Source organism: Bombus vosnesenskii, unplaced genomic scaffold (assembly GCF_011952255.1).
Source record: "Bombus vosnesenskii isolate JDL3184/JDL3185 unplaced genomic scaffold, Bvos_JDL3184-5_v1.1 scf7180000013340, whole genome shotgun sequence".
NCBI lineage: Eukaryota > Metazoa > Arthropoda > Insecta > Hymenoptera > Apidae > Bombus > Bombus vosnesenskii.
In genome coordinates this window covers 1290047-1312656 of record NW_022882977.1, presented here as the reverse complement: position 1 = coordinate 1312656, position 22610 = coordinate 1290047, and the positions used below count along the sequence as shown (strand labels likewise).

The 22610-nt window shown below is 36.5% G+C and overlaps 5 protein-coding genes and 1 long non-coding RNA gene across 27 annotated transcripts; 2 read left to right on the top strand and 4 right to left on the bottom strand.

The window, feature by feature from the left end:
- Positions 1-480: 480 nt before the first annotated feature.
- On the bottom strand, positions 481-2961 carry LOC117236075 (corepressor interacting with RBPJ 1). The gene is made up of 6 exons (XM_033498719.1): positions 2669-2961; positions 2497-2591; positions 2161-2411; positions 1946-2072; positions 1714-1845; positions 481-1608 (listed from the first exon to the last, which is right to left on the bottom strand). Exons 1-6 carry the CDS (start codon positions 2738-2740, stop codon positions 1089-1091), a joined length of 1197 nt encoding a protein of 398 aa, XP_033354610.1. The 5' UTR covers positions 2741-2961; the 3' UTR covers positions 481-1088.
- A 154-nt stretch (positions 2962-3115) lies between these two features.
- On the top strand, positions 3116-5434 carry LOC117236078 (sesquipedalian-1-like). The gene is made up of 2 exons (XM_033498727.1): positions 3116-3571; positions 3672-5434. The coding sequence occupies exons 1-2, from the start codon at positions 3278-3280 to the stop codon at positions 4026-4028; spliced, it is 651 nt and encodes a 216-aa protein (XP_033354618.1). The 5' UTR covers positions 3116-3277; the 3' UTR covers positions 4029-5434.
- Positions 4305-13376, bottom strand: LOC117236069 (protein KIAA0100). Its single transcript, XM_033498694.1, has 16 exons — positions 13042-13376; positions 12820-12946; positions 12490-12681; positions 12104-12355; positions 11713-11877; positions 11398-11610; positions 11033-11300; positions 10679-10901; positions 10489-10610; positions 10061-10381; positions 9411-9937; positions 7232-9326; positions 6880-7124; positions 5735-6791; positions 5374-5591; positions 4305-5234 (listed from the first exon to the last, which is right to left on the bottom strand). The coding sequence occupies exons 1-16, from the start codon at positions 13098-13100 to the stop codon at positions 4950-4952; spliced, it is 6369 nt and encodes a 2122-aa protein (XP_033354585.1). The 5' UTR covers positions 13101-13376; the 3' UTR covers positions 4305-4949.
- LOC117236071 (tRNA-dihydrouridine(16/17) synthase [NAD(P)(+)]-like) lies at positions 13376-20291 on the top strand. 18 transcript variants are annotated; one of them, XM_033498712.1, is made up of 11 exons: positions 13376-13581; positions 14371-14723; positions 14798-14962; positions 17977-18249; positions 18322-18481; positions 18550-18745; positions 18830-19078; positions 19203-19348; positions 19540-19637; positions 19831-19989; positions 20076-20291. In XM_033498712.1, the coding sequence occupies exons 3-11, from the start codon at positions 14804-14806 to the stop codon at positions 20232-20234; spliced, it is 1599 nt and encodes a 532-aa protein (XP_033354603.1). In that variant the 5' UTR covers positions 13376-13581; positions 14371-14723; positions 14798-14803; the 3' UTR covers positions 20235-20291. The 18 variants fall into 18 exon arrangements, 17 of the variants coding, with proteins under 17 accessions (XP_033354603.1, XP_033354593.1, XP_033354602.1 ...); XM_033498702.1 differs by having other exon boundaries at positions 14798-16381; XM_033498711.1 differs by having other exon boundaries at positions 14789-14962.
- Positions 18356-19135, bottom strand: LOC117236080. 2 transcript variants are annotated; one of them, XR_004493784.1, is made up of 3 exons: positions 18942-19082; positions 18671-18875; positions 18356-18496 (listed from the first exon to the last, which is right to left on the bottom strand). It is a non-coding gene; the product is annotated as an uncharacterized LOC117236080 (long non-coding RNA). The 2 variants fall into 2 exon arrangements; XR_004493783.1 differs by lacking the exon at positions 18356-18496 and having other exon boundaries at positions 18640-18875; positions 18957-19135.
- Positions 19354-22532, bottom strand: LOC117236073 (protoheme IX farnesyltransferase, mitochondrial). 4 transcript variants are annotated; one of them, XR_004493780.1, is made up of 9 exons: positions 22330-22532; positions 22100-22221; positions 21752-22025; positions 21462-21657; positions 21198-21373; positions 20797-21114; positions 20437-20704; positions 19522-19613; positions 19354-19444 (listed from the first exon to the last, which is right to left on the bottom strand). XR_004493780.1 is itself a non-coding variant. In XM_033498718.1 (7 exons), the coding sequence occupies exons 2-7, from the start codon at positions 22172-22174 to the stop codon at positions 20487-20489; spliced, it is 1257 nt and encodes a 418-aa protein (XP_033354609.1). In that variant the 5' UTR covers positions 22175-22221; positions 22330-22532; the 3' UTR covers positions 20290-20486. The 4 variants fall into 4 exon arrangements, 1 of the variants encoding a protein (XP_033354609.1); XR_004493779.1 differs by having other exon boundaries at positions 19354-19613; XR_004493781.1 differs by lacking the exons at positions 19354-19444; positions 19522-19613 and adding an exon at positions 20019-20172.
- Between the last annotated feature and the right edge of the window lie 78 nt (positions 22533-22610).

The window sequence follows — 22610 nt, the reverse complement described above, 5'->3', positions numbered from 1 at the left end:
GGATAGTATTAAATTTTCCATAGAAAGACTTATACGCGCTCATCTGCGCATGCGTGTGTAGTAATAAGTATGTAAAATTCTTGTTAATAGTTAATTATGTTAAAAAAGTAAAATGTTGAGAATAAGAAATTAACATCCTGTAAGATAAATATATGAAGGTATGAAAATGCTTTCTCATTTTTTTCTTTAAAATATAATGCATTAATGAATTTACTTCTACATATATCTTTTCATGACAAACTTATAACAAGAAGAAGTGACCAAAGCATTTTCAAATATATATGCCTAAATATCCAATAGTATCATTCAATTTAATTTAGTGACTATTTCGCTGTTTTGGTATCTGTAATTAGGACGTATCAAAAAGCTTGACACTTAATTTCGTATAAACATTTATCTATTATATAGTACTATCTTAAATTGACATAGGCTATATTTTAAAACTAAATCATTCTCGTGTATATAATATTACAATAGAAATCCTGTTTATGTATTTATTAAGCAGTTACATTCTCTTGAAAACAAAAGTCCTATTAATACTTAATGATATTAATGTTACATATTCATAATAAAATACCAATTATAGCCATCTACGGATGAAATAATAACAAGTCTAAAATAACATTTGTGTAAAAAATTTCTTTAAACAGTCTTGTTCCATCTGAAATATATATTTATGAAACTATTATTTCTATTGTTCACTTAAAATTTATTAATTAATTACATTGTGCTTTTTATTCCATCTATATGAATATACAAGGTGAGTCAGATTAAACTATTACACCTGAAATGAACTATTGAGCGTATTTGTTGAAACATTTATAGTTTTGAAAGATAAGTCGCGGTATACGAAATATTTTTGTGTATATGTATAACATAAATTCTCAACTTTCACACTGAGAATTATACTTTTGATCGTAAAGCATATGAAAAGGAATGCAATTAATATCTTCTGGAATGACATAGAATATGTGACTCACTATGCATATATCGTACTTCTTGTACTCTACACAACTTATGTGAATACTAGATACAGCGTGCGCCTTTACACCACGCGTGTATTTTTTATATCGAAAACACAATTAATTTTAAAATCGTTTAGTTCTCTTTTTGTTTTGATTTTCACTGATTTTGTCTTCATTAGATTCTATGAACTTTCTTTTCTTGTAGATATAACAATCTTTATTTTTACTTTCTTTCACATCTTTTCCATAATATTTCTTGTATTTGGGTTTCCTTTCATGCTTAAATTCACTTCTTCTCTTCTGATTACCTGTTCTATTTTTCTCTTTTTTCCGATGACGATTCATAGAGCCACCATTTGAAATATAACCTGCTTTTTCCTTTTTCTTTTGTTTCTTCTTAAGCTTTTTTGATGTGTAATCATTTAAAGTTTTATCAATGGTATTCACAGAGCTACTACTACTACTTATGATGCTAGTACTCGAACTACTAGTAGTACTATCACTACAGCTATCACTGCTGCTGCTGCTGCTGCTACTACTGTCAGTTTCTGATTCGCTATTATTTCTTTTGCGTTTATTTCGTTTCTCTTTCAATTTCTTCTTTTCCGCTTTCTTGGTTTTTTTCTCAAGTTGTTGTAATTTCCTACAATCATAAACATTATTGATTTAAGCATGTATGATCTCAAATTAACATTATTTTGAAATAAACTCAAGTTCTTGTCAAAATACAAATGCAAGAAATACATACAATAATAACTTCTTTTTTTCTTTTTTAGACAAGGTTTTCAAGAATGTAATTTCAGATTGCTCTTCATCATCTGATACCATAAGATGTTCATGCTCAGGGACTCGTAAATGTTGTTGAGCACTAAGAGCAGATCTACAAATAAAATTCAATATCTAGTTTTAAAATAGGGAGCTATTTATTTAACAGTTAAAACAATGGAAAAAGGAAGAGATCTTTCTAAATCCGTGCTCACTTTTTCAGTGCTAATCCATCTTCTCTCATTTGTTGCACTAACGTTAAAGCATCTGGAGCAGATGTACTTGGTGAATTATTTGCCATTACTACGCTCATTGCTTGACTGTACAGAGGACACTCTTTATCTGTGATCAAAATATGTATTGTTTAATATGGATAATATGTGTATGTGTGTGTATATATATATTTTGATATCATATTTATTATACAAACCTGTATTTATGTGTCCCCATTTATGACACTTGATACAACGAACATTTCGTACTTGAATACCAAATGGTTGATCTCTTATTTCACTGTCTCCTTTACAATAACTTTCTCTTGGTGCATTGTACTTGCGTTGCCACTCAAATTTATACTCTGGCTCGTTATCTTCTTTCTCTCTTTCTTTTTTTGCTCCAGGTGGCGGTTCATACATAAAATTTACGCTAAGCTTATCCTTGCTTTCTTTACTCAACAAAGCTCTATAAAACACATAATAAAATAAATAAAAAGTTATAGATAAAAATATATCAAAGAAATTTGCTGAATGAATATAATTTTGGTCACTTGTTATTGTGAAGATCCTGTTCCTTTTCATATTGAACACGTAATTCTTCTTGCTTTTTCTTATAAGCCTCTGCTTGTTGTTCAGCCATCCATACCTTAAAAAAAGGATCGTAAATTTAATCATAGTACGAACCATAAATAGGCTAAAAAAATATCAGTAGTTGAACCGTACTCGTTTCAAGTTGTCTCGGGATGCTGGATGGAAAAATTTTTTGCACATGTAATTATTAAATCCCTTTCCCATTTTGTATTGTTAAATAAACGTATGTCAACGTTTAACAAATAATAATGTAGATGGACGTGTATTTAACGTTTACAATGAGTAACAAAGTATATGCGTAACCGCAACTTATCCTTTAACACGATAAAATAACATGTATGTATGTATAACTTTTACTTATATCTACAGGAACCTGTCAAGGAAGGTTAGTGCAATTGATTGAGAACATCGCAATTCTATTCTATATCAAGTATTTCCTTCTTGTAAATAAATTGTTTTTTGTGTAAAAAAACATTTTAATAGAGTGGAAAAAGGTGTCGTTTTTATTAATCGATATTAGTCAATTAGTGTCATAAATATTACAGATTCCCACTGTATCATGTACTGTTGCGAGTGCAACTAAATACGTTTTAAAGGTTATAAGGTTATTTCAGTTCAATATAAAAGTTGGAAACAAATTGCTTTCCTACTGATAAATATTAAGACGGATTAGATAAGAAAAACATTACGTGAAGTTAAGAGTTTTCTTTTGATTCGGTTAAAAGTATAATTTCAAATGCAATGAAAATAAACGAGAAAAATATGGTAGCTTTTGCAACTTCAGCAACACCAGTAGATCGTGAAGGTTGGTTGAACAAACGTGGTGAATTGAATCGTGGTTATCAAAGAAGATGGTTCGTTCTCAAAGGAAATATATTATTTTATTTCGACCGACGCGGTGACAAGGAACCTGTGGGCATGATAGTTCTTGAAGGTTGTACCATTGAATTAGCAGAAGACGAAGAACAATTTGGTTTTCAGATCGTATTTCATGGTCCAAACAATAGAAATTATGCTCTTGCAGCAGAATCTCAGGTAAAAGTATTTCTTGATAAATTTGATTTTTATAATAGAAATTATTGTCTCTATAATAATGGTCAGTAGAGAACGAATCTATACTGTGGGGAATTTATAGGAATCTATGGAGCAGTGGATGAAAGCTTTAGCATGTGCAAGCTATGATTACATGAAATTAATGGTAGCAGAATTACAAAGACAACTGGATGCAGCAGAAGAAGAAACAACAATGGTGATGGCTCCTGCTCAGTCTCCAAAAGCTCCTCCAAGACAACGACATAATCCTTTCAATAGATCCGAGTTGCATCATCGCTCGCAGAGCGTTAGATCTGCCCCAGGAAGAACGGAAAATGTTCCAAGAACGAGGATAACGTTTCGCGAATTGCATAATATGTATGGTAGAAGAATTTTGGCAGACTTGAATGAATGGAGGCATACGAGAAAAACTGTAGAAGCTCCCTTAATTAGTTTTTAACGATGTATTATATACAGATTGTAAATATTTAATCGGAAATAAGGTGATGTGTAGCCGGCGAAAGAAATATAACGAAATTGCAAAATCGATTATCATATATGTATTATTTACACATTATAATTTTGCTACGATTCAGTATTGAGAAAGATGGAATTCTACATACGCGCAACCTTGGATATTCCTGCAATCGATCGATCAACTATATTACTCAATGTTTTAATTTAAGACCTGGCTATATTTCTTCCATCGATAATACGAGTATTAAGTATCATTGGAATGTACTGTACCATTTATTTTTATAACAACGAAATATTTACAATCAAAATGTAACAAAATACTTTCGATCATTAATAGAACATTACAAATTTTTGCGATCGTAAACAATAGAAGGTGACCGTACATTACAGTCGTGCATCATTCTCAATGTAAGTTAAATTACATATGGAATTCATTCAGATACCGACGTTTCATTGTGAAATTTCAAACAAATCAAAATAATTAAAATGTATAATTGGAACAATAATTTCTGAGCAGTAAAAACAATATCAATTAAAGAAAAACAACTATTTACGAAGACTAACGTTTTAATCTCGGCGCATTCACGGTACTTTAACTACTTAAGAATAATTTTATCGAAATTGTACAAGGAATTGCAAGTAAAACAGAATGCCGTTACCATTACTCGAATTTGAGTGATGAACGTACATGAAAATGTTCAATATCAGTTAATAGTTGAACAAATAATAAACCATATAGAGTTGTGTAAGTGGTTAAAAAACCGTACAAATATCGCTTGGCTTTAATAAAAATACTTGGCAATGCACTAACAACTTTCTTATTAAATATTCCATTAGAATAAATATTGCAATCCTATGTATATTTGTATAAATGAACATTTCATCGAGTTACAAATCTAAAATGTTACTTAAATTTGAAAACACTTTTCTTCCTCACATCACCCGGTAAATGTCTGGCACCTAATAAAAGTCGGGCTTTATCTTCTTCTTGCGGAGCGGATTCTTCCTGTGGACCTCTTGGTTTTATTTGTAATTTCTGCTTAATAGCTTGACTTAATATTACACGTCTAGAATCGCTTTTCATAGCCAAAAGAAGGTCGAGCCATGTCCAAGTAACATTATGATATTCCAACGTAGGTATTACCAGAGCAAAATCCCGAACATCTTCCAAATTTTTCTCTTTATTTCCCTATTGGTGGATTGCGTGTGTATGCGTGTGCGCGTGGAAAAACATGTGATTTATTAATATTAGTTTGGTAACTCGTAATTTGTTTGAGAGCAATATGAAACAGAAATATGATGGTTTCGTGAAAATTGATTGTAAATACCTTATAAGAGACACGAACGGGTACTTCAGGTATTTTAATATATATAAATAGTTTATTTTTATCTGCTCGTTCTTTCATTTTTTCCACGTCATCCCTTCTTTCGATTGGCACATAAAAGGAGGAATCTCGTTGCGGTGCAGGTGGCTCCTCTATTCCTTCCGGATCTCTCTCAGGAAAACAGAATTTGAGCATCGTATTGAAAAACTTTTTCGTTAATCCTAACAGTAAAACGATTGATCTCAATTAGCATTGGAAGACAAATGAAAATGTTAGGATAGAGAAGAAAGTAGAAAGGTGTAGGAGGAGGAGAGAGAGGAGAAGGAGAAGAAGTAGGATATACGACAATATGCAAGTTACCTACCTATCGTTAGTGGAACAACATTGATTTCGAAATGTTCTTTGACGGATATTCCAGCAACCGGTGCTTTTTCTCTACAGAAAACGCGAAGAGCTCGTTGCCTATCAACAGGCATATTACTTTGCAGTTCAGTGGGTGTCAACACCTCCGTGTAGATTTGATTCGGCAATAAATTTGTCATTCTAACATATCCTAATTCAAGGAGATGTTCAACCGAATCGTCGGTTTTGCTAGTTTTGGTGTATAAGAAATTAGTTAATATAAGATCGGCGATTCCTAATTGACCATCTGCATCCGTTAATCTCCACTGAGCGTGTTTGAAGCAAATTTCTGCTACTCTAGCAACTGCTGCCGGTTTATCTTTCAACGTGGTAGAAGCTGTGGTTGGGGCGGTTGTTTCCTTATAACAGCTTAACATTACATCGAGTTCTTCCGCTTTTGCTCCGAGCTGTTCCTTACATTCGAAAACTCTAGCTTCTAGCCGTTCCATTTCTGCTAATAACTCAGGGCTAGATTCCTCCGCAAGAGCTTTTTGAACCAAATACGTTTCACGCTCCAATCTCCTTAATTTTGCCACTAAACCACGCACAGTATTTTGTAGTTGTTGAATCGGCCGTTTTTGATCTTCAACCGAGTGTAATTGCAATTGAAATCGCATTCTCTGCAAACGTTCAGACGCTTCTTTTCTCCTCGGTTCTACGTAAAGAAGCAAGTTGTTAACGATATCTAAAATCATAGCGTACTGCAACGAATTCGTGCAAACATCCAAATCGTGATGCATCAATGTAAACGCGTCAGCTGCTGAAAGATCTTTCCTTTCCCATGGGCTAACTTCTTCTCTTGGCGGTGGTGGAACTTGATCGATAGAGCCAACGTCTAAAGCTTGTCCATAACCAACGTAGAAGAATTCGCATTTACATCTCGAGACGATACGTTGTAATTGGTGTTGAGGGCCACCGCCACCGCCAACCGTTTGACTTACCACACCACCGACACTCTGTCCTGAACCAACCAGCGCCGGCACATCTGGTAAACCAGCTATCACAGTTGAATCTTTCTCCTAATTTAATAGGTCAAGAAACTTTAGTTAACGTCAATTTCAAACAATTTTACTTGTACAATTTACTTTCTAATTATTTTCAACTTACTTGTATATTGTCTAATGTCAACCACATTATATTATCGTCGATATTTTCGTCAATGTTGGCACTGACAGTCGCATAATACTGCATACATTCTAACGATCCGACCCAGGTTGTCTTTGATACTAAAGTTCTTTCTTTCCACACAGGTTGATGAACTCTTTGCAATATTTCCGCTTTAGCCGCGGACAAGATCACGTAGCCTCGCGTTTCGATACCTTTTAATAATACCTGACTATTCACTAAGGCAACTGCAAAATACAAAGCAATACAATTTTTTCTTTTCTTTTTCTTCTTCTTTTTCAGTTATACACTGAAGTTGAATAAAATTAGATAATTGTAAAATGCACACACATACTTAGCCAATTTTTGTGAAGGACATCATCTTGATGACAAGCTGCTAGTCCACGTAATTGTTGACCTCTCGTTTGTACCGATAAATCGTCACTGAACGCAACCGGTTTGTTTGCAGCTTCGGCTATTAATCTCTGCAACATACCGACAGCTTCACCTTGTTGCGGTTTCGTGGCAGATGACGCATTTACTTGTGTCGTCACGTTTTGCACCTCGACTGATCTTGTTCGATTTTTGTGCGGTGTCGATGAACTTTCTCTGTGAAAGCCTTTCAGGGCTGCGGTAGACAGATTTTTCTTCAGCTGCTGAGTTTTTATGAAAGAATCAAAAAGTGCAAACGCTACGTCTCTATTCGTCTTTGTCCAAGCCCCTTTCAAATCGTGTACGACAAGTCTATGTGTGGGAGTATCCCCTCCGGTGACTCCGGTTACCATTGCCTCTCTGCCGTAACTGACCCGAGCTACGCTTAAACAGTAACACTTTTCGACCGGTTGTCGGAGCGATGCACTCTCCTTGTCTTCGTGAAGCGCGCTTTTCAACCAAATTTCCGCATCACTAAGTTCGCAATTCATATACACGACCGACCATTCGGCTCTTGGTCGATGTATTAGTCCGTCATCGATCGGATGCAAAGACAAATTGTGTTCGCAACTACAAACTACTCTGCCACCAGTTACTTCGAAACCGCGTTGCATAGCGAATGACATCCAATAACTAACATGGAATTGATGGAAAGCCAGTGTCAACCGAACTTTCCTGTAATGCCTGCTCAACTGTTTCTTCCTAGGTCTGATATTCTTGAAAAGTGGCCCTTTTCTCGTTGGTCTTGTTGCGCCGGAGAGAATGAGTTTTAGATTTTCGAACCATCTGAGGGTGCTGCCGTAGAGTAAGGCGGTTGGTGCACTTGCTAACGCTGGAGATCCGGTTGGCTTCGTTTCCAGAGAAAGGCTGACATTCAAGTTTTGAGATCGAAATGCTCTGAACGAGTCGTGCTCTTGATTGCTCGAATATTCCGGTAATCTGTCCGGAGCGCAAGGTATCGCAGCATGATGGTCTCTAGGATCACCTAAGCAAACCCATGCTAACTTTATGCTCAAACGTACATTTGGTAAATGAAGTAATCTGCAATCATCGTATTTACTGGCCGTACGGACATAAACATCCAAATCTCCTTTTACGATAATTCTTCCCTGCGTCCAATCGAGTTCCAATCCTGTCCATGTAAGTTCCATCTCCTCCGTGGTATTGTATGGATCCAATGAACCATGTAGCAAAACTGTCAACTGCTTCACGCAAAGTGTTAATCTTCCGTGGAGAGCCAATCGCATTTTGTCCCAAAATGGTAATGGAGGGCTCGGATCTCGTGACGGATGGATGATTTTCTCGAAACTGAGATTGCATTGCGCTATGACCGGTTCCCAACAAGGCCCAAACGCATATCTAAACTTGTCGATATCCCAGTTCAGATCGTGATAATACTTCAAAGATGTCATGCCTCTTTCCACGACAATATCCTCCCAAGGAGTACCGATTTCGATTCTCACAGTTCGCCTGGCTCGTGGCGGTGCTAAAGCTTCTGCACCAGCTAGTCTACCCCAAACGCTTAAACTCTCAACCAACAGTAACGGTTGCGGAAAATCCCGCAATTGTAATTTCCATTCGGCGCACTTTAAACTGATTCCCCTTACCCATAAGGTACTGAATTCCAGACCATCTTCTGGCCAGGGAGTTTCCGCATCCATTTCTCGAAGAGCCCTCGTTGCATTTTCCGTACCGTCGATCGATGGGTCGACTAAAGCCAATATCTCGATATCCGACATAGACCAAGCAAATAGACGCGTTCTAGCTGGGCCGGCGCGCTGCATTTGTTTCCACCGTTGTACATATATCTCCGCATTTTTTTTATTTAAACTAGCGTACAGTTCCTCAACTTTACCTTGAGGAAGTAACAAATGCGCTCGACAGAGTTCTTGCACTTTAGTATCAAGCATTGCTTGCCTTTTTAAGCTCTCTTTATATTCGTCCTCCAATAATTCGTAATTATCTCGTAAACGTACTTCAAACGGATCATCGCTTACTTCGAATATCCATTCTTTAATCTATAACATGTGAAATACTTTGCTTATATTTATTATAAAGAATAACTACTTCCATGTAAATCTACGTCTACTATATAAACGTACTTTTATAATTAAATCGCACGGTAAACGCTTTTCTTTTCTCTGACTCGATGACGATGACGATGAAGAAGAGAACGATGATGACGATGACGACGACGACGACGACGACGACGACGACGATGACGACGACGACGATGAATGAATTTCTTTTAACCATTTTTTTATACTGAATAATTCATTCTGAATCGCGTCAGTAAATTGATGTTCGTAAGGAAAGCAAGCTTTTATTGATTCGATGTTGAGCATCCAAGTTTCGTTCCAGTCCAAAACAAAACCTTCGTTACTTTGTCGTTCTAGTCGCACCTCTTCGCTGCTCAATACTCTGATTAATTCGAATCCTTCGATCATAATTATATCAGACATATCTAAAGTTACACGCATATAATTAAGTCTCCATTCTCCTTGCGTCCAACGTAACTGGTCCGATGAAAGCTCTAAAAAGTGTTTCGGAGAAATATCTATAGATAAACTGACCCCACCAGTAGCCAATATATCTATTAATCGTTTGTGCTGTTTATCAGTGTCTTCATCTGTAGAAAGAAGATTTAATAAAGTAAAAATGTAGTAGTAGAAAGATATAAAGAAGACAAATACAATAAAAGAAATGTAGGGTAAAAAAATAAAACGAATAAATGGATAAGGTATAGATTAACCTTGAGTGGTGTATGTCGATGAGTCTCCACTTATAATAGATCTAAAATCTGCAGACTCCAACCAAAGTTGTAAGAGGCGAAGATGTAAATTCGGACTCCATGCTAGACTGGTACCATCTAAACTAATATTTATCGCTTCAGATGTAATTGCACTTTTGCACTTCCTTATAGCTAAAAATGGATGTGCCAATGCTTGTGCGTGCTGACAGACAATTGGTTCATTTTTATTCAATGTGATCGCGCTAACACCCTCTGTTACGACCACTAATCGTTTTGCATTGTGCTCTAAATTTGCAGTATCCAAACGCATCATGACAGAGACTAAACAATCAATCGAGACATTGGTCTTGAACATCCTGATTAAAATTCTTAAATAGAATAGATCAATATATATGTAGTATTTTATATATATATATGTATATACATACGATTGTTTTCTGCGATAAAGAATAAATTACAATTTGTAATTTTGAGATTTAATTGAACAACGCTATCCGATTTTTTCGTATTTTTCATTGTTTCGGCTCTTCTATTGTACATTTGGCAACATCTGTCAAATAGCCAGTTTTTAGTAAATCAATTAGAATATTTATTTTTTATTTTTCTCGCATATCTTACTTGTATGCCTCTTTAAGAAATCTAGCTAGTTCCAGACTCCATTCAGTTACAAGAGCATCAACGGCAATCCCTATGGCATTGGTACGGGTCGTAGCTAATAATACTCCGATAGACAAAGGCGTTCCCCATCGATGAGATGTTTCCGAAATAATGGTATTGGAACCGTTTAAGGTACAATACAAAGATTCCACTACTAACTCTGTGTTCCAACTATCTATTATGTCTACGAAATTAAACGATCATTAAATAATTACTAGTAATTTACTATAATTACTATTAAGTTTAGTATGTATTAAGTATCTTAATATAGAGGAACAAGTAAAACGTATCAATTACAAGCCACATTACACATACCTGTAAGTGTATTTAGCGAAAATTTCATATGTGCTACACCACACGAAGCTTCGTGAACATCCAATAATTTGATGCATAACGACGAATCATAAAGTTCAGTATTTACTCTAATGTCTAACCATGGTAATTTATTTTTTAACGTTATACTATCGACAGGTCTTGAAACTTCATTATCGGTATTACACAATATCGACTCCCAGTCTTTATGATCATAAATAATAGAAAGATTACTGATCTGTGTAGCAATTTGTAAAATGTCTTGCTCCATCTATGTGTATAAGTAATAATCATATTACATGATAATATAAATCTGTTACAATACAATGTGAAACAATAACAATCTGTAGACGCAAGTCCTGTAGTACCTTTGAATTTACTATTAATGATCGTAATGTCAAAACAGGGAATTTACTACGAATTGATAATCCATCCAAATTTAAGGTAAAATTCAATAGCAGGTCAGATGGTTGGAATTTCGTGCTAATTTGCAAACCCTTCATTGTACCTTCCAAACCAAGTACTACGCCATCTTCTCTACCCGTAATTATGGAAGAATTACCCACTTTCAGGATAAAATCCTGAAAATATATTTAATTATGTTTATCTTTTTTAAATCTTTAATAATTCGCGCTTTTGTCTTTGAATTTGGATAGATCGGTGGTAGATAGTAATGAATTCACCTTTGGTATAACTGGTGCTAACCGAGCTAAGAGATTAGTAGAAGGATCGACACGTGTATCTGAATACGAAGATGCAGCATTAGTTAACGAACTTCTGTCTTTGAAGAATGTAATGAGACCTGCTCCTCCAGAACCCTCTGTCTGCGTTATTCCGATGTACAATTTCTATAAATTATATCCTGCTTGATTCCAATCTAATCCCATTGCAAAGGACAGTTGTTCAGGATCATCCATTAAGTGTGCTAAACACAAATAGCTATCGTTCAAAGCATTGAGCTACATCGTTAAATCACAACATAGTATCTCATTACTTCCTAGCCTTTGCAATTTGCGTGTTAGGACAAATAAGCTTGTGTGACATATACAAATCCTATAGACAATCTCTTCATACCTCTACCGAAAGTTCCCCTTGCGCTTTCAGAGTTGCTTCGGCAGTTCCAGCAAAGGATATCTGTGAAAGACAAGCGTCTGATGCATGACGCAACAATTTCATGGCACCACCTATGATAGCAGCAGATGCAAGAAGAGTACGAGCTCCATGAACAACACTACCATCTAAAGTCAGACTCTCTGCACTTCCATTAGCTAACCAACCATTACCCAAAATCAGAAGACTTAAATTTTCTATGTGAACAGCCATAAACTAAAACATTTCAAAACAGTTCTCAAGTTAGCGAGTAATCTTAGTTGAAATCATTTCATTAGCATAGTACGATAAACTTGACAGAAATAAGTTATCGTATTCATTAGTATATAGATTTAGTGTGATATACATACTTGTACAAAAGTTATAATTATCGGTGGAATTTTTTTATTTTGAAAATCCATTGGCTTCCTTGGTTTTCTTATTATCTGTACAGGTTTTATTGGAACATCTTTATTAATTCTGACATCCTTCATAATCACAGCTAAAAGTTTTGCGACGTCACTGCTAAAAAGACTGCTTCTTATACTGATCTCTTCCACTTGCTAAAATTGTAAGAAATTAAACACCATGTATATATAATTTGATTTTGTTAAAATTTAATAGATCGACTCTCTAAAGCTTTGGAAGATGAGAACACAATGGCAATGTGAATCTTTCTATCTTTTTCTAGAGAAACTTACCAATGTAAAGCCATTTTTCGAAATATTTACGTCCCGTAATATAAAATAAGGTAATGAAATGTGACCAACACGTAGATAAATTTTGTATCGTCTCTTTACTAACCATGCCAAGAACCTTGGTATCACCCTGATAGATAAATAAAGTAACATTACTAGTCAATAAAATGTACTAAAATATTATAAAAATTATAGTATAATATATATAATCATTATGTATCTTACCAAGTGAAACTACAATAGAGAATGAAACAAGTCATACACAAGGCGACTAAACCAGTCATTTTTACAAATTACATACTGCAGGAAGAATGCGAATGTAATTTTTTGGTAGCACTAACGCAAAAATTATTGTTAAAACAATTAGATAACAATACCAATATCAGATCGAATACGCTTTAAAATTTTCTGATCACCAGCTGATCAAACTGTTACATACCCATACCCTATACTTGCTTATACGTATTTACATACGTTTTTACTATACTTGGTTCGTTCACAACATATCGATATATCGATGTTTTCGATAATGTGTTTGAAAACTAGCATAACTTGGTATTCGAAACACTTGGCATCATTCAAGGTGGTACGTCGAAACAAATCACAAAATTATTATTAGAATATTGTCAAGTGACGAACTTATTTACATATACGGTTATTGTGCAACAAGAAGAAAGTATACTTTGCTCTACGAGTACCTTTACATCGTGCGTTAATATTGACAAAACTTGACGACTAACCTCACAGCTGGGAATTAAGAGTAAGGTTAGTCCATACATATGTATATTTTATTTTGACAATAGCGTAGTTCGTTGTTTAATCAACAAATATATAACAGTACGTGATCGAATATCGAAACAATAAAAGCTCAAGAATTCAAGTAGAGAATCTAATGTACAACGTACAAAAAAAGAAAACATGTAGTACGGGCTAGGGAAAATTCTAATTTCGTTATATGACACAAGCTGCGTGCATGCGCGCGGATGTGTGTGTCAATCAAAATCGGGAAAGTTTTAATTCAACAGTTGTACGATTTTATATCTATGTTAATATGTAGATATATCATTAAAAGGGAAGACATATGTAGAAGTTGAGATTACCACCCACGTTGGAAGAATCAGGATAATAATGATAATAACAACGATAATAATAATAACGATATAATAACGATAATAAAGTCGTGAAAGGGTTAACATTTGTAACGATATCATATTTTATTACAGAAAATTATAGAATATTGTATTACAGAAAATATAAACTTGTGAAAAAGTCATAAACATATCAAATTTTATTTGTCCCGTAAAAGTGACGCACACAGATCGTAGTGACATTAAATCATTCTATACCAAATGAAATGCGTAACAACGGAAATTTCACATCAAGTGTCATGTAACGCAAGCCACTTCTTTTTTAAAATACTTTACATGTATCTTTTTATACAACCATATAGTGATTGGTGTGGAGAATCGTATCATCTGCTCGCCACGCATTTTTACATACATATGTATTACCGCAGAATGAACCAATGACACTGTCTATTTATTACAATTTTAGACATTAACTTGTAAGAAACTATGACTATGAGAGACGATATACGGCTGGAAGAAAACACAAAATTGAACAAGCTCCTCGAGACTGCTTTTATAGCGAAAATGAACGTGTTATCTTGCTGTTTCAAAATTTGTCAACTTTGAAGCTTTGAAATATGCGAGTCTGTAAACGAATAAATACAGCGAATGCAGTACATGATATAAAAAAGAGAAAAGAGATATTAGAAAGGACGCTGGCGTTTGAAAGGCAGAAGTGGCTGGCAAAAAATATGCGAATACGTTGTTGGTATCTATACGTAGATACGCAAGTCGCATTTCTAGAACAAGAATCGGAAACATTTAAATTATCGGAAAGAGGTAATTGTATTTTACGACGATATCCATGAAAAATCTAAGACGTACGTTTTGGCTGGTTTACACAGGTTTGTTAGGTTGCTATGCGAATATCGATTCAAACCGCGCGTTCCATCGAAAGGGGCATAAACCGAGTTTTACCGAGAATTCTCGAGAAGAGTCGCACGATGTGGAATCTAGTTTCTCGACAAGTGGGCCTTGTCATGTACTGCAGGATCGTAGACGACCACGATGAATCAAAAGTAAGAAAACAGAATCAAAATTAAAGTAAGAGGCAAATTTTTTAAAATCGATAGGACAAAGGACAAGAAAGAAACAAGAACAATTCGAGAGGACATGACACGACGAGGAATCAAAGAAAAAACGGTGAGTGAAGAGTAGGAAGAGCGATGAGAAAATGGAAGATGTAAGGAGGATGAGAAAAATTAAAGCTGGAAGGAAGACGTTATCTTTATCGTCGTCGTCGACGAGGACGAGGACAAGGACGAGGACGACGACGACGACGACAACGACGATGACGAAAACGACGAATACGACGACGAAGGGAGAAAAGTGACAGATTCGAGGATAATTTAGCAGCGGATGCAAGTATTTACAAACGATCTCGTTACGTTATGCGAAACGAAGGAAGTAGAATTACGAACGATATTCTATCGAAATGGTGCTCGGGGCAAAGCAATACGTTGATGAGACCGGAACGCAGAAAGTTTAGACGCGTGCATGGACTTGAGCTTCCGTTGCATCCCCAACAAGTGACCGGCTGGGTGGTGATCTTAATTATTGTGGTAAATACGTTCGCGGTACTGACGCCGCTTCTCGAACCGAATTTACGTCCGATTTTTTCGATCGCGATAGCTGCTATCTTTTTTACGCATATTTGCTCTCATTTGGCGGTACTTTTGTTGGACCCGGCGGACCCACGCGTCAGATCTCAGCCAACGAACAAGGTTTTACCGGAATTCGACCGAGAGAAACACTCGCACGTGATCGAGGACGGTAGATGTCATCTTTGCAACATAAACACCGAAAGCAAGAGGACGAAACATTGTTCGATTTGCAACAAATGCATCGTTCGATTCGATCATCACTGCAAATGGCTCAACAATTGCATCGGAGCTAGAAACTATCGCGCTTTTCTAGTTTGTTTGATTTCCGCTATTCTAGCAAGCCTGTTCGTTACTGGTCTTTCCGTCATCGAATTGTCCTCCTCTTTATTCTTCGATCGACTCTCAAATCTGACAATGGAGAATAACACAACCGATCCCGTCATTCCCTTTATTGTTCCTGCCTCGGACACCACTCTTATAATTGCCATTTCCGCCATTGGAATTCTCTCGGCGATCGTAGCAATACTTTTACTTCATTTATGCTTTTTTCACGGTTACATCGCCTGTCTCGGATTAACCACCTACGAATACGTACGAAAAAAAAGGGAGAAGAATTCTGTCGCTGCCGCCGTCGCGATCGCTGCAGCCGCCACTGCTGCCGCGGCTGCGGCCGCTGCCGCTGCCTCCACCACCTCTACTTCCACAAACACCACCATCACCGCCGCTACTACTACTACTACCGCCGCTACACTCACCAATCAGCCAACAACAGTTACGGATGACGCTTCCACGATAACCGTGCAGCAAATAGTTGCCGAGTCTACGAGTACAAGGGTACGACACGGCTTCTGCGAGTTCATTTCTGCCCCTCATCCTCTAGTATCACCCTTTACGAATAATGCAAACTCATGTTCGCGTCGCGGTATAAACGACAGCCGAAACGAACCTCTCGAAGGAAAATCTCCTTCAACTCGGTCCTCTTACTCCGATCGAGAAAACGAAAAGAAAAATTTCCGACTTTGTTTCTCGGCGTACAAGCTGGAATCATCGCGATTCGATGAAAGCACGTCGGCCATGGACATTTCGACGGTCGCGGACGCGTCGCCATCGCCATCGGCAGCAACCAATACCGAACAATCTACGATGTCTCGAGATTGTAACGCTACCACCGCTGGTTTATCGACACCGTCACCTGTCTTTTGTTGCTTCGCCGCGCTCAATTCGCCATTAACTATGCATTGCTGTACGGCAAACGGCAGGCCGAACGTGTTGGAATCCAAAAGACGATCCAGTTGTGACGATACGTCCGAGCAGGTGGTGCGGGTTACCACAAACTCGTGCGAAACCGTTGAAAGAATAGCAAGATTTCTGCGGACCTATCTAAGTAAAGGAAAAAGGAGAAGAAGGTGCAGGAAGAAAAGGAAGAATCGACAGCAGTCGTTGGATGCGACCAACACGTCGCAGACACCAAAGTCCAAGGAAATTGATACTACCGATTTCAATCGGAATCGCAATCGCAATCGGAATCTAACGACGATCAAGGACACGGTGGCAACGGTGCCATCGTGGTCATCGTCGTCGTCATCATCGTCACTCTTCCACACAGCCACGGCCTCTTCTTCGTTCATCGTTCCGTTCGAAACGCTGGCGACTGACGCAACAGCAGCGACATCAGCACGACGATCTTATTCGAAAGCTCACGCGTTGCATCGTTCACCGTCAATCACAGAATCCGATTCATTGGACTTACAACAGTATCGGAACTTGGTCCGATCACAGAAAATGCTGGGAGAATCCACGACATATAGGAGATCGAACACGCGAACTCTTTTTCGAAGAGGACAAACAGCCAAAATCAAATCGCAAATGACGCAATCTATCAAGCTGTCTCCTATTTTGGAATCGGAATTATCGAAACCTGCGACACCACGATCGACGCATTCTTCTCTGTCGTCGTATTCCGGCTTCTCCAACCGTTCCATTTGCTCATCATCGTCGTCATCATCGTCATCTGTGCCGCGCCCTTTGTCGTCTTCACAAGTCGCTCGCGACCCGTTTCATTTTCACGGGAAATGTGAAATCCATCGTATTGATTGATTACTCCGATCGTTTCCTCCGCTGCTTCTTCGGCTTAAAACGGCTCTAATACGCGATAAGCAGTAAACTCTAAAACCGCCATGTTCTTTTCTTGGCAAACTTAAATGTGAAAAGGGAATATGGTAGAGAAAATGGGGAAGAAACGGGGGGAATAGTTGTGTGAATGCACCACATCTTTCATCCTAGATTTAAACATCATAAAGTGAGTACCGTAAGTGAGTAATCGTTTCCATATCGTAAGAACAGAATCAACAAAACTCATGCTGCTCGCTTAAATTAAAAAATTCATGAATTACCTTCTCTTATGTACTCATGATCGTATATTTTTGTAGATGTCATCAGTTTCAGTAAACACGTCCGATCAACTCGCCACAGATTCTGCTACATCTGAGACGAATATTTGGGAAAATGTATTAAGTTCTCCACGATACGTAGTTGCACCAATGGTCGACGCAAGCGAATTAGCCTGGAGGTTGTTAAGTCGTCGTCATGGTGCCCACCTTTGTTACACACCAATGCTTCATTCTTCCGTGTTCTGTCGAGATCCGAAATATCGACGAGAGGCTCTTACCAGTACTGTCGAAGATCGCCCATTAATCGTCCAGGTATACGATTCACATCTCTCTCTCTCCACTTTAATCTTTAACACATATTCGCATTGATCTCATTTATTGTAGTTTTGTGGCAACGATCCGAATACGCTATTAGAGGCAGCACTTTTGGCAGAACCGTACTGCGACGCAGTGGATATAAACATTGGTTGTCCTCAAGCTATCGCGAAACGTGGTCGTTATGGTGCTTTCCTTCAAGACGATTGGGACTTGCTTCGACGAATCGGTTCGTAACATAAATCTTAAATATAACGTTACATCTCCAATTTATTTTCTCCTTACAAACTATTACAGTAAGTACTTTGAGCAAAAGTCTCCGTGTGCCAGTTACTTGTAAGCTTCGTGTATTTGCGGAGATCGATAAAACTGTTAAGTACGCGCAAATGCTCGAGACCGCTGGGGCACGATTACTTACCGTGCACGGACGAACTCGGGAACAAAAAGGTCCGTTAACCGGTATCGCGTCTTGGGATCACATCAAAGCCGTCAGGTATGATTAACAATTACTCTTCGTATCTTCATTTGGCGTGTATCTTCCAGTAAGTTGTTATTTCTTGTTATTTCAAACGTTCAGACAGGCCGTCACAATTCCAGTATTTGCGAATGGTAACATACAGTGTCTGCAAGATATCGAAAGATGTATAGAGGAAACCGGTGTTCATGGTGTAATGTCAGCAGAGGGCAACCTTTACAATCCGTACATATTCGAAGCTTGTTATCCACCTAGTTGGGAGCCAGCTCTTGAATATTTAGATTTGGTGGAACGCTACCCAGCCCCTCCTTCTTACATTCGTGGTCATCTTTTTAAATTGTTCCAACACACGTACGTATGAAAAATCAATTATTTGTAGCTTCTGTTTATTTTCAATCTCTATGTATATTATATAAGTAATTTTCGAAATTACAAATCGACTTATGCATTCAGCGTTCTTTTAACTAGAGAGTAGACTTTGTTTAGCAGAAAATAAAGAAGAGAGAGAAAATTTGGCCCGAAACTCTACCATGGAATCCTTCAGAAACGTCGTATACGCTTTGAGGGATCGGTATCTGCCTTATCACGAAGGTCATTTAATTTGGCAGGAAGAAATGTCCAGTTCGTAGGCTCTACCACTATATTCGATTATATTATATTCCATTATATACATTATTCTTCATTCGTATGGCATATATACATCCACTTTCCTTCTGGCTGTGTATACACTTTTCCTTTGTATTTTTAATTACACTATCGTGATATACCACCAAAGTATGACCGTTGTTACTTACTTGCATTCTATATTTCAGATCATAATTTAAAACTACCTCCCTGGTTGTGCCAACCATATATACGTCATCTTCCAGAGGAGAATATACAAAAGCTAGAAATTGAAAAGATCGAAATGGTTGGTTTCCACTATTCTATCACAAACAATTTCCTTTTCCTTTTTCCTATCCCTACTTCTATTTCTATTTCTATTCCTATTTCTATTTCTATCTGTATCCCTATCCCTATTATTCTTTTCTTCCTTTCCCTTATCATATGATATAATTGTTTTATTTATTTATTATTATTATTTCGATATTCAATTTTTGTAGCAAAATGAAACGGTCAAGAGAAAATTTAGAGATGAAGAAGGAAATGAGATATCACGAAAACGCTTAAAGAAGCTCAAACGAATAGCGCGCCGCCCCAACAGACCAGCTATCATTGTGAAAAGAGGATCTGATTTGTGTTGCGATTGTCCAAATCCAGTGGTTTGCAAAACTTTATTTTAAACATAATCTTTTGTTATCAATTCGAATAAAATTTATTAATCTCGTCGTTACGTTTTCTCCCGTAGAGTCACAAATGTGTTCATAAATTATGCCGACAGTGCTGTAGAAACAAATGTTTCATAGAAAATCTGGATTGTGCCGGACACAGAAATTTAACTAAAACTAGAAGACAAATGGCGATAGAATTTGCTGCGAAACGGAAAGCTATTCAAGATAAAATATGACACTGTATAATATTTTAAGTTATAAAAACAAAAATTAAATAAATAAATAAATATATACACTACTACATGTACATAATCATATTTTGTGACTCTTGTATTGATTTTTATACATGATCACAGTTATGATAACTGCTATTATTCACAAATTATACTACAAATTGCTTCATTAAGTGTTATAAAGTCATCTTTATATACAACTTACAGCTTATTATGATTCCTATAGTATCATGACGTAAATTTCAAGGTAGTTTATTAAGTGCTCGAAAATGTCGATGCAATCGTTTTCATTAAAACTGTGTAAATATCGCCTTTTTCTTCGGAAGGTATCATATCTCTCCGTCCATTGTCATCACTATACCACTGTTTCTTATTTACAAGCATAAGAACTATAAGAACAGGTAAATGAATCAATGAAAAATGAAACAGTTTGCGAGAACTTTTACTATCAGAGTGCTTGTGAAATTCCCAAGCTAGAAAAGAGAAAACACAAAGTTAAATTTACTTTCATTCCTCTTCCTTTTCTTTTTTTCAAAATATCAGTATAAATATGTTTTTGACATACCAAGGTAAAGAAAATATGCATTAAGTGGTGTCGATAACAAGGCAAACCAATAATTTGTTACATCACAAACTGGTGCTAAATAACAAAGACCCATTAATGCAGCGGTATAACGTAATGCTGTTTTACGACAAAGCTTTGGATTCGTGACTGCCATCATTCTATAACCGGCACGTGAATAATCCGGCCTCAAATTCCATGATAAAGCATTGAAATGAGGAAACTGCCATGCATATAATAGACCAGACATTATCCAAGCACCTGGAGATATTATATTGCCAACACAAGATGCCCAACCCATTAATGGTGGTATGGCTCCAACTAAATAACAGTTGATATGTAATCTCAGTTAGTATAGTGAAAAACATTTAAATACAATAGCAAAAGTATCATAATATACTTACCTATGGAACCCACCCAAGTATTTAGAATACTAATGCGTTTCATAGGAGTGTAAATAAGAGTGTACAGTAGCAGATTAGCTGCTCCCAAAGTAGCTGTTAATCCATTAACTTGGGTATATAATAATAATAATCCACTGAAGCCAGATACCGTTGCAAACATTATTGCATGGCCGGGTCTACTAGAAAAATTCTGTTATAGATATAACACTAGTTCTAAGCTAAAGAATCTGGATGCTTCTGCAATTGAAACTATATCCTACATACGTTAAGTAACCTCTAACCAACACTCTGTTCTTTGTTCTTGACATCTGTGCATCAAACGGAACTTCAAAAAATTGATTGATAGCATTTGCTGTTGCAGACACTAATCCAGTACCCATAGAACATGCGACAAATGTAAAAGCATCGAAAGGCCCTGGTGCTAATGCATATCCAGCCATGGTTGTTACAACTACCAAAGCTAAAAATAATGATTTGATTCTTCATTTTTTCTATTCAAACAAATTATCATATAAAATATCAATGTTTTTGTTAAAGATATTAGTTTCTCTTACATGTTAACCGTATCTTAGATAACATGAAACAATGTTTTCGAAGTTTGCCAGAATCTAATTTTATACACTGCCATTCTTGTTTATTTTGTATATATAAATTCTTTTGCTTTTCATTGTTCGTTATATCTACACATTGGGTAGGCTTTTGGTGATCAAACGATGTAACAAAGTTAGGTGATATCTTCTGATTTTTGACATTTTTTGTGTCTAATAAACATTGGTATTTCTGTGTACGGGATAATTTCTTTACGCTTGATGTAGCCTCGGTAGAATACTAGGATAATTTGTCAGAAAAAGTAACAAAATATTGAAGGCTTAATAATATTGGAAAAAAGTGAACACACATACTGGAGCGATAGACAGTTTCAACGATGATAGACATATGTTACGGGAGATCCTGATTGAGCAAAAAATAAATAACATGATAAAAATACGTCGTATAAAATCGTCAGTGTTTCCTTTTTTCTATCCTGAAAATAACATGGGAACCAGTTGGTTATCGATTATAATGTAACCAATAACGAAAAAAGGCAAGTAAAATGCTTTAAGGTTTCCTTAAAATCAAATGTTTAACTTACATCATGATATATTTTTGTTTTTACAACTTTTAGTTCGCGTTACGTAAGAAAGCTTTGAACAAAAACACATTGCGCTGAAACTTTAAATAATTTTACTAGACTATTACAGTCTACGCTTGCTTAAATAATCGAATAGAAACTCATTACACTGAACGAGAGCTCGGATCATGCTCGGTCTAGTTGGACCGAATGAAAGAGACTCTGAAATTAAATCCTAAACGTATCAGCGTATGATCGAATTTTAGAGGAACTCGATCGCAAGATAGCGCTTCATGTTCAAA

Coding starts and splice junctions, on each gene's coding strand:
- LOC117236075 (XM_033498719.1), bottom strand. CDS start 2,740: ATGGGAAAGGGATTTAATAATTACATGTGCAAAAAATTTTTCCATCCA. Junction 2,412..2,496: donor CAGGATCTTCACAATAACAA/GTGACCAAAATT, acceptor TGTGTTTTATAG/AGCTTTGTTGAGTAAAGAAA. Junction 2,073..2,160: donor ATGGGGACACATAAATACAG/GTTTGTATAATA, acceptor TTTTGATCACAG/ATAAAGAGTGTCCTCTGTAC.
- LOC117236078 (XM_033498727.1), top strand. CDS start 3,278: ATGAAAATAAACGAGAAAAATATGGTAGCTTTTGCAACTTCAGCAACA. Junction 3,572..3,671: donor CTCTTGCAGCAGAATCTCAG/GTAAAAGTATTT, acceptor GGGAATTTATAG/GAATCTATGGAGCAGTGGAT.
- LOC117236069 (XM_033498694.1), bottom strand. CDS start 13,100: ATGACTGGTTTAGTCGCCTTGTGTATGACTTGTTTCATTCTCTATTGT. Junction 12,682..12,819: donor CGAAAAATGGCTTTACATTG/GTAAGTTTCTCT, acceptor TTACAATTTTAG/CAAGTGGAAGAGATCAGTAT. Junction 5,235..5,373: donor CCGTTCGTGTCTCTTATAAG/GTATTTACAATC, acceptor ATCCACCAATAG/GGAAATAAAGAGAAAAATTT.
- LOC117236071 (XM_033498702.1), top strand. CDS start 15,335: ATGCGAAACGAAGGAAGTAGAATTACGAACGATATTCTATCGAAATGG. Junction 18,250..18,321: donor ATCGCCCATTAATCGTCCAG/GTATACGATTCA, acceptor CATTTATTGTAG/TTTTGTGGCAACGATCCGAA. Junction 19,638..19,830: donor AAATTGAAAAGATCGAAATG/GTTGGTTTCCAC, acceptor CAATTTTTGTAG/CAAAATGAAACGGTCAAGAG.
- LOC117236073 (XM_033498718.1), bottom strand. CDS start 22,174: ATGTTATTTATTTTTTGCTCAATCAGGATCTCCCGTAACATATGTCTA. Junction 21,115..21,197: donor TACTTGGGTGGGTTCCATAG/GTAAGTATATTA, acceptor ACTGTTATTTAG/TTGGAGCCATACCACCATTA. Junction 20,705..20,796: donor TGCATATTTTCTTTACCTTG/GTATGTCAAAAA, acceptor TCTCTTTTCTAG/CTTGGGAATTTCACAAGCAC.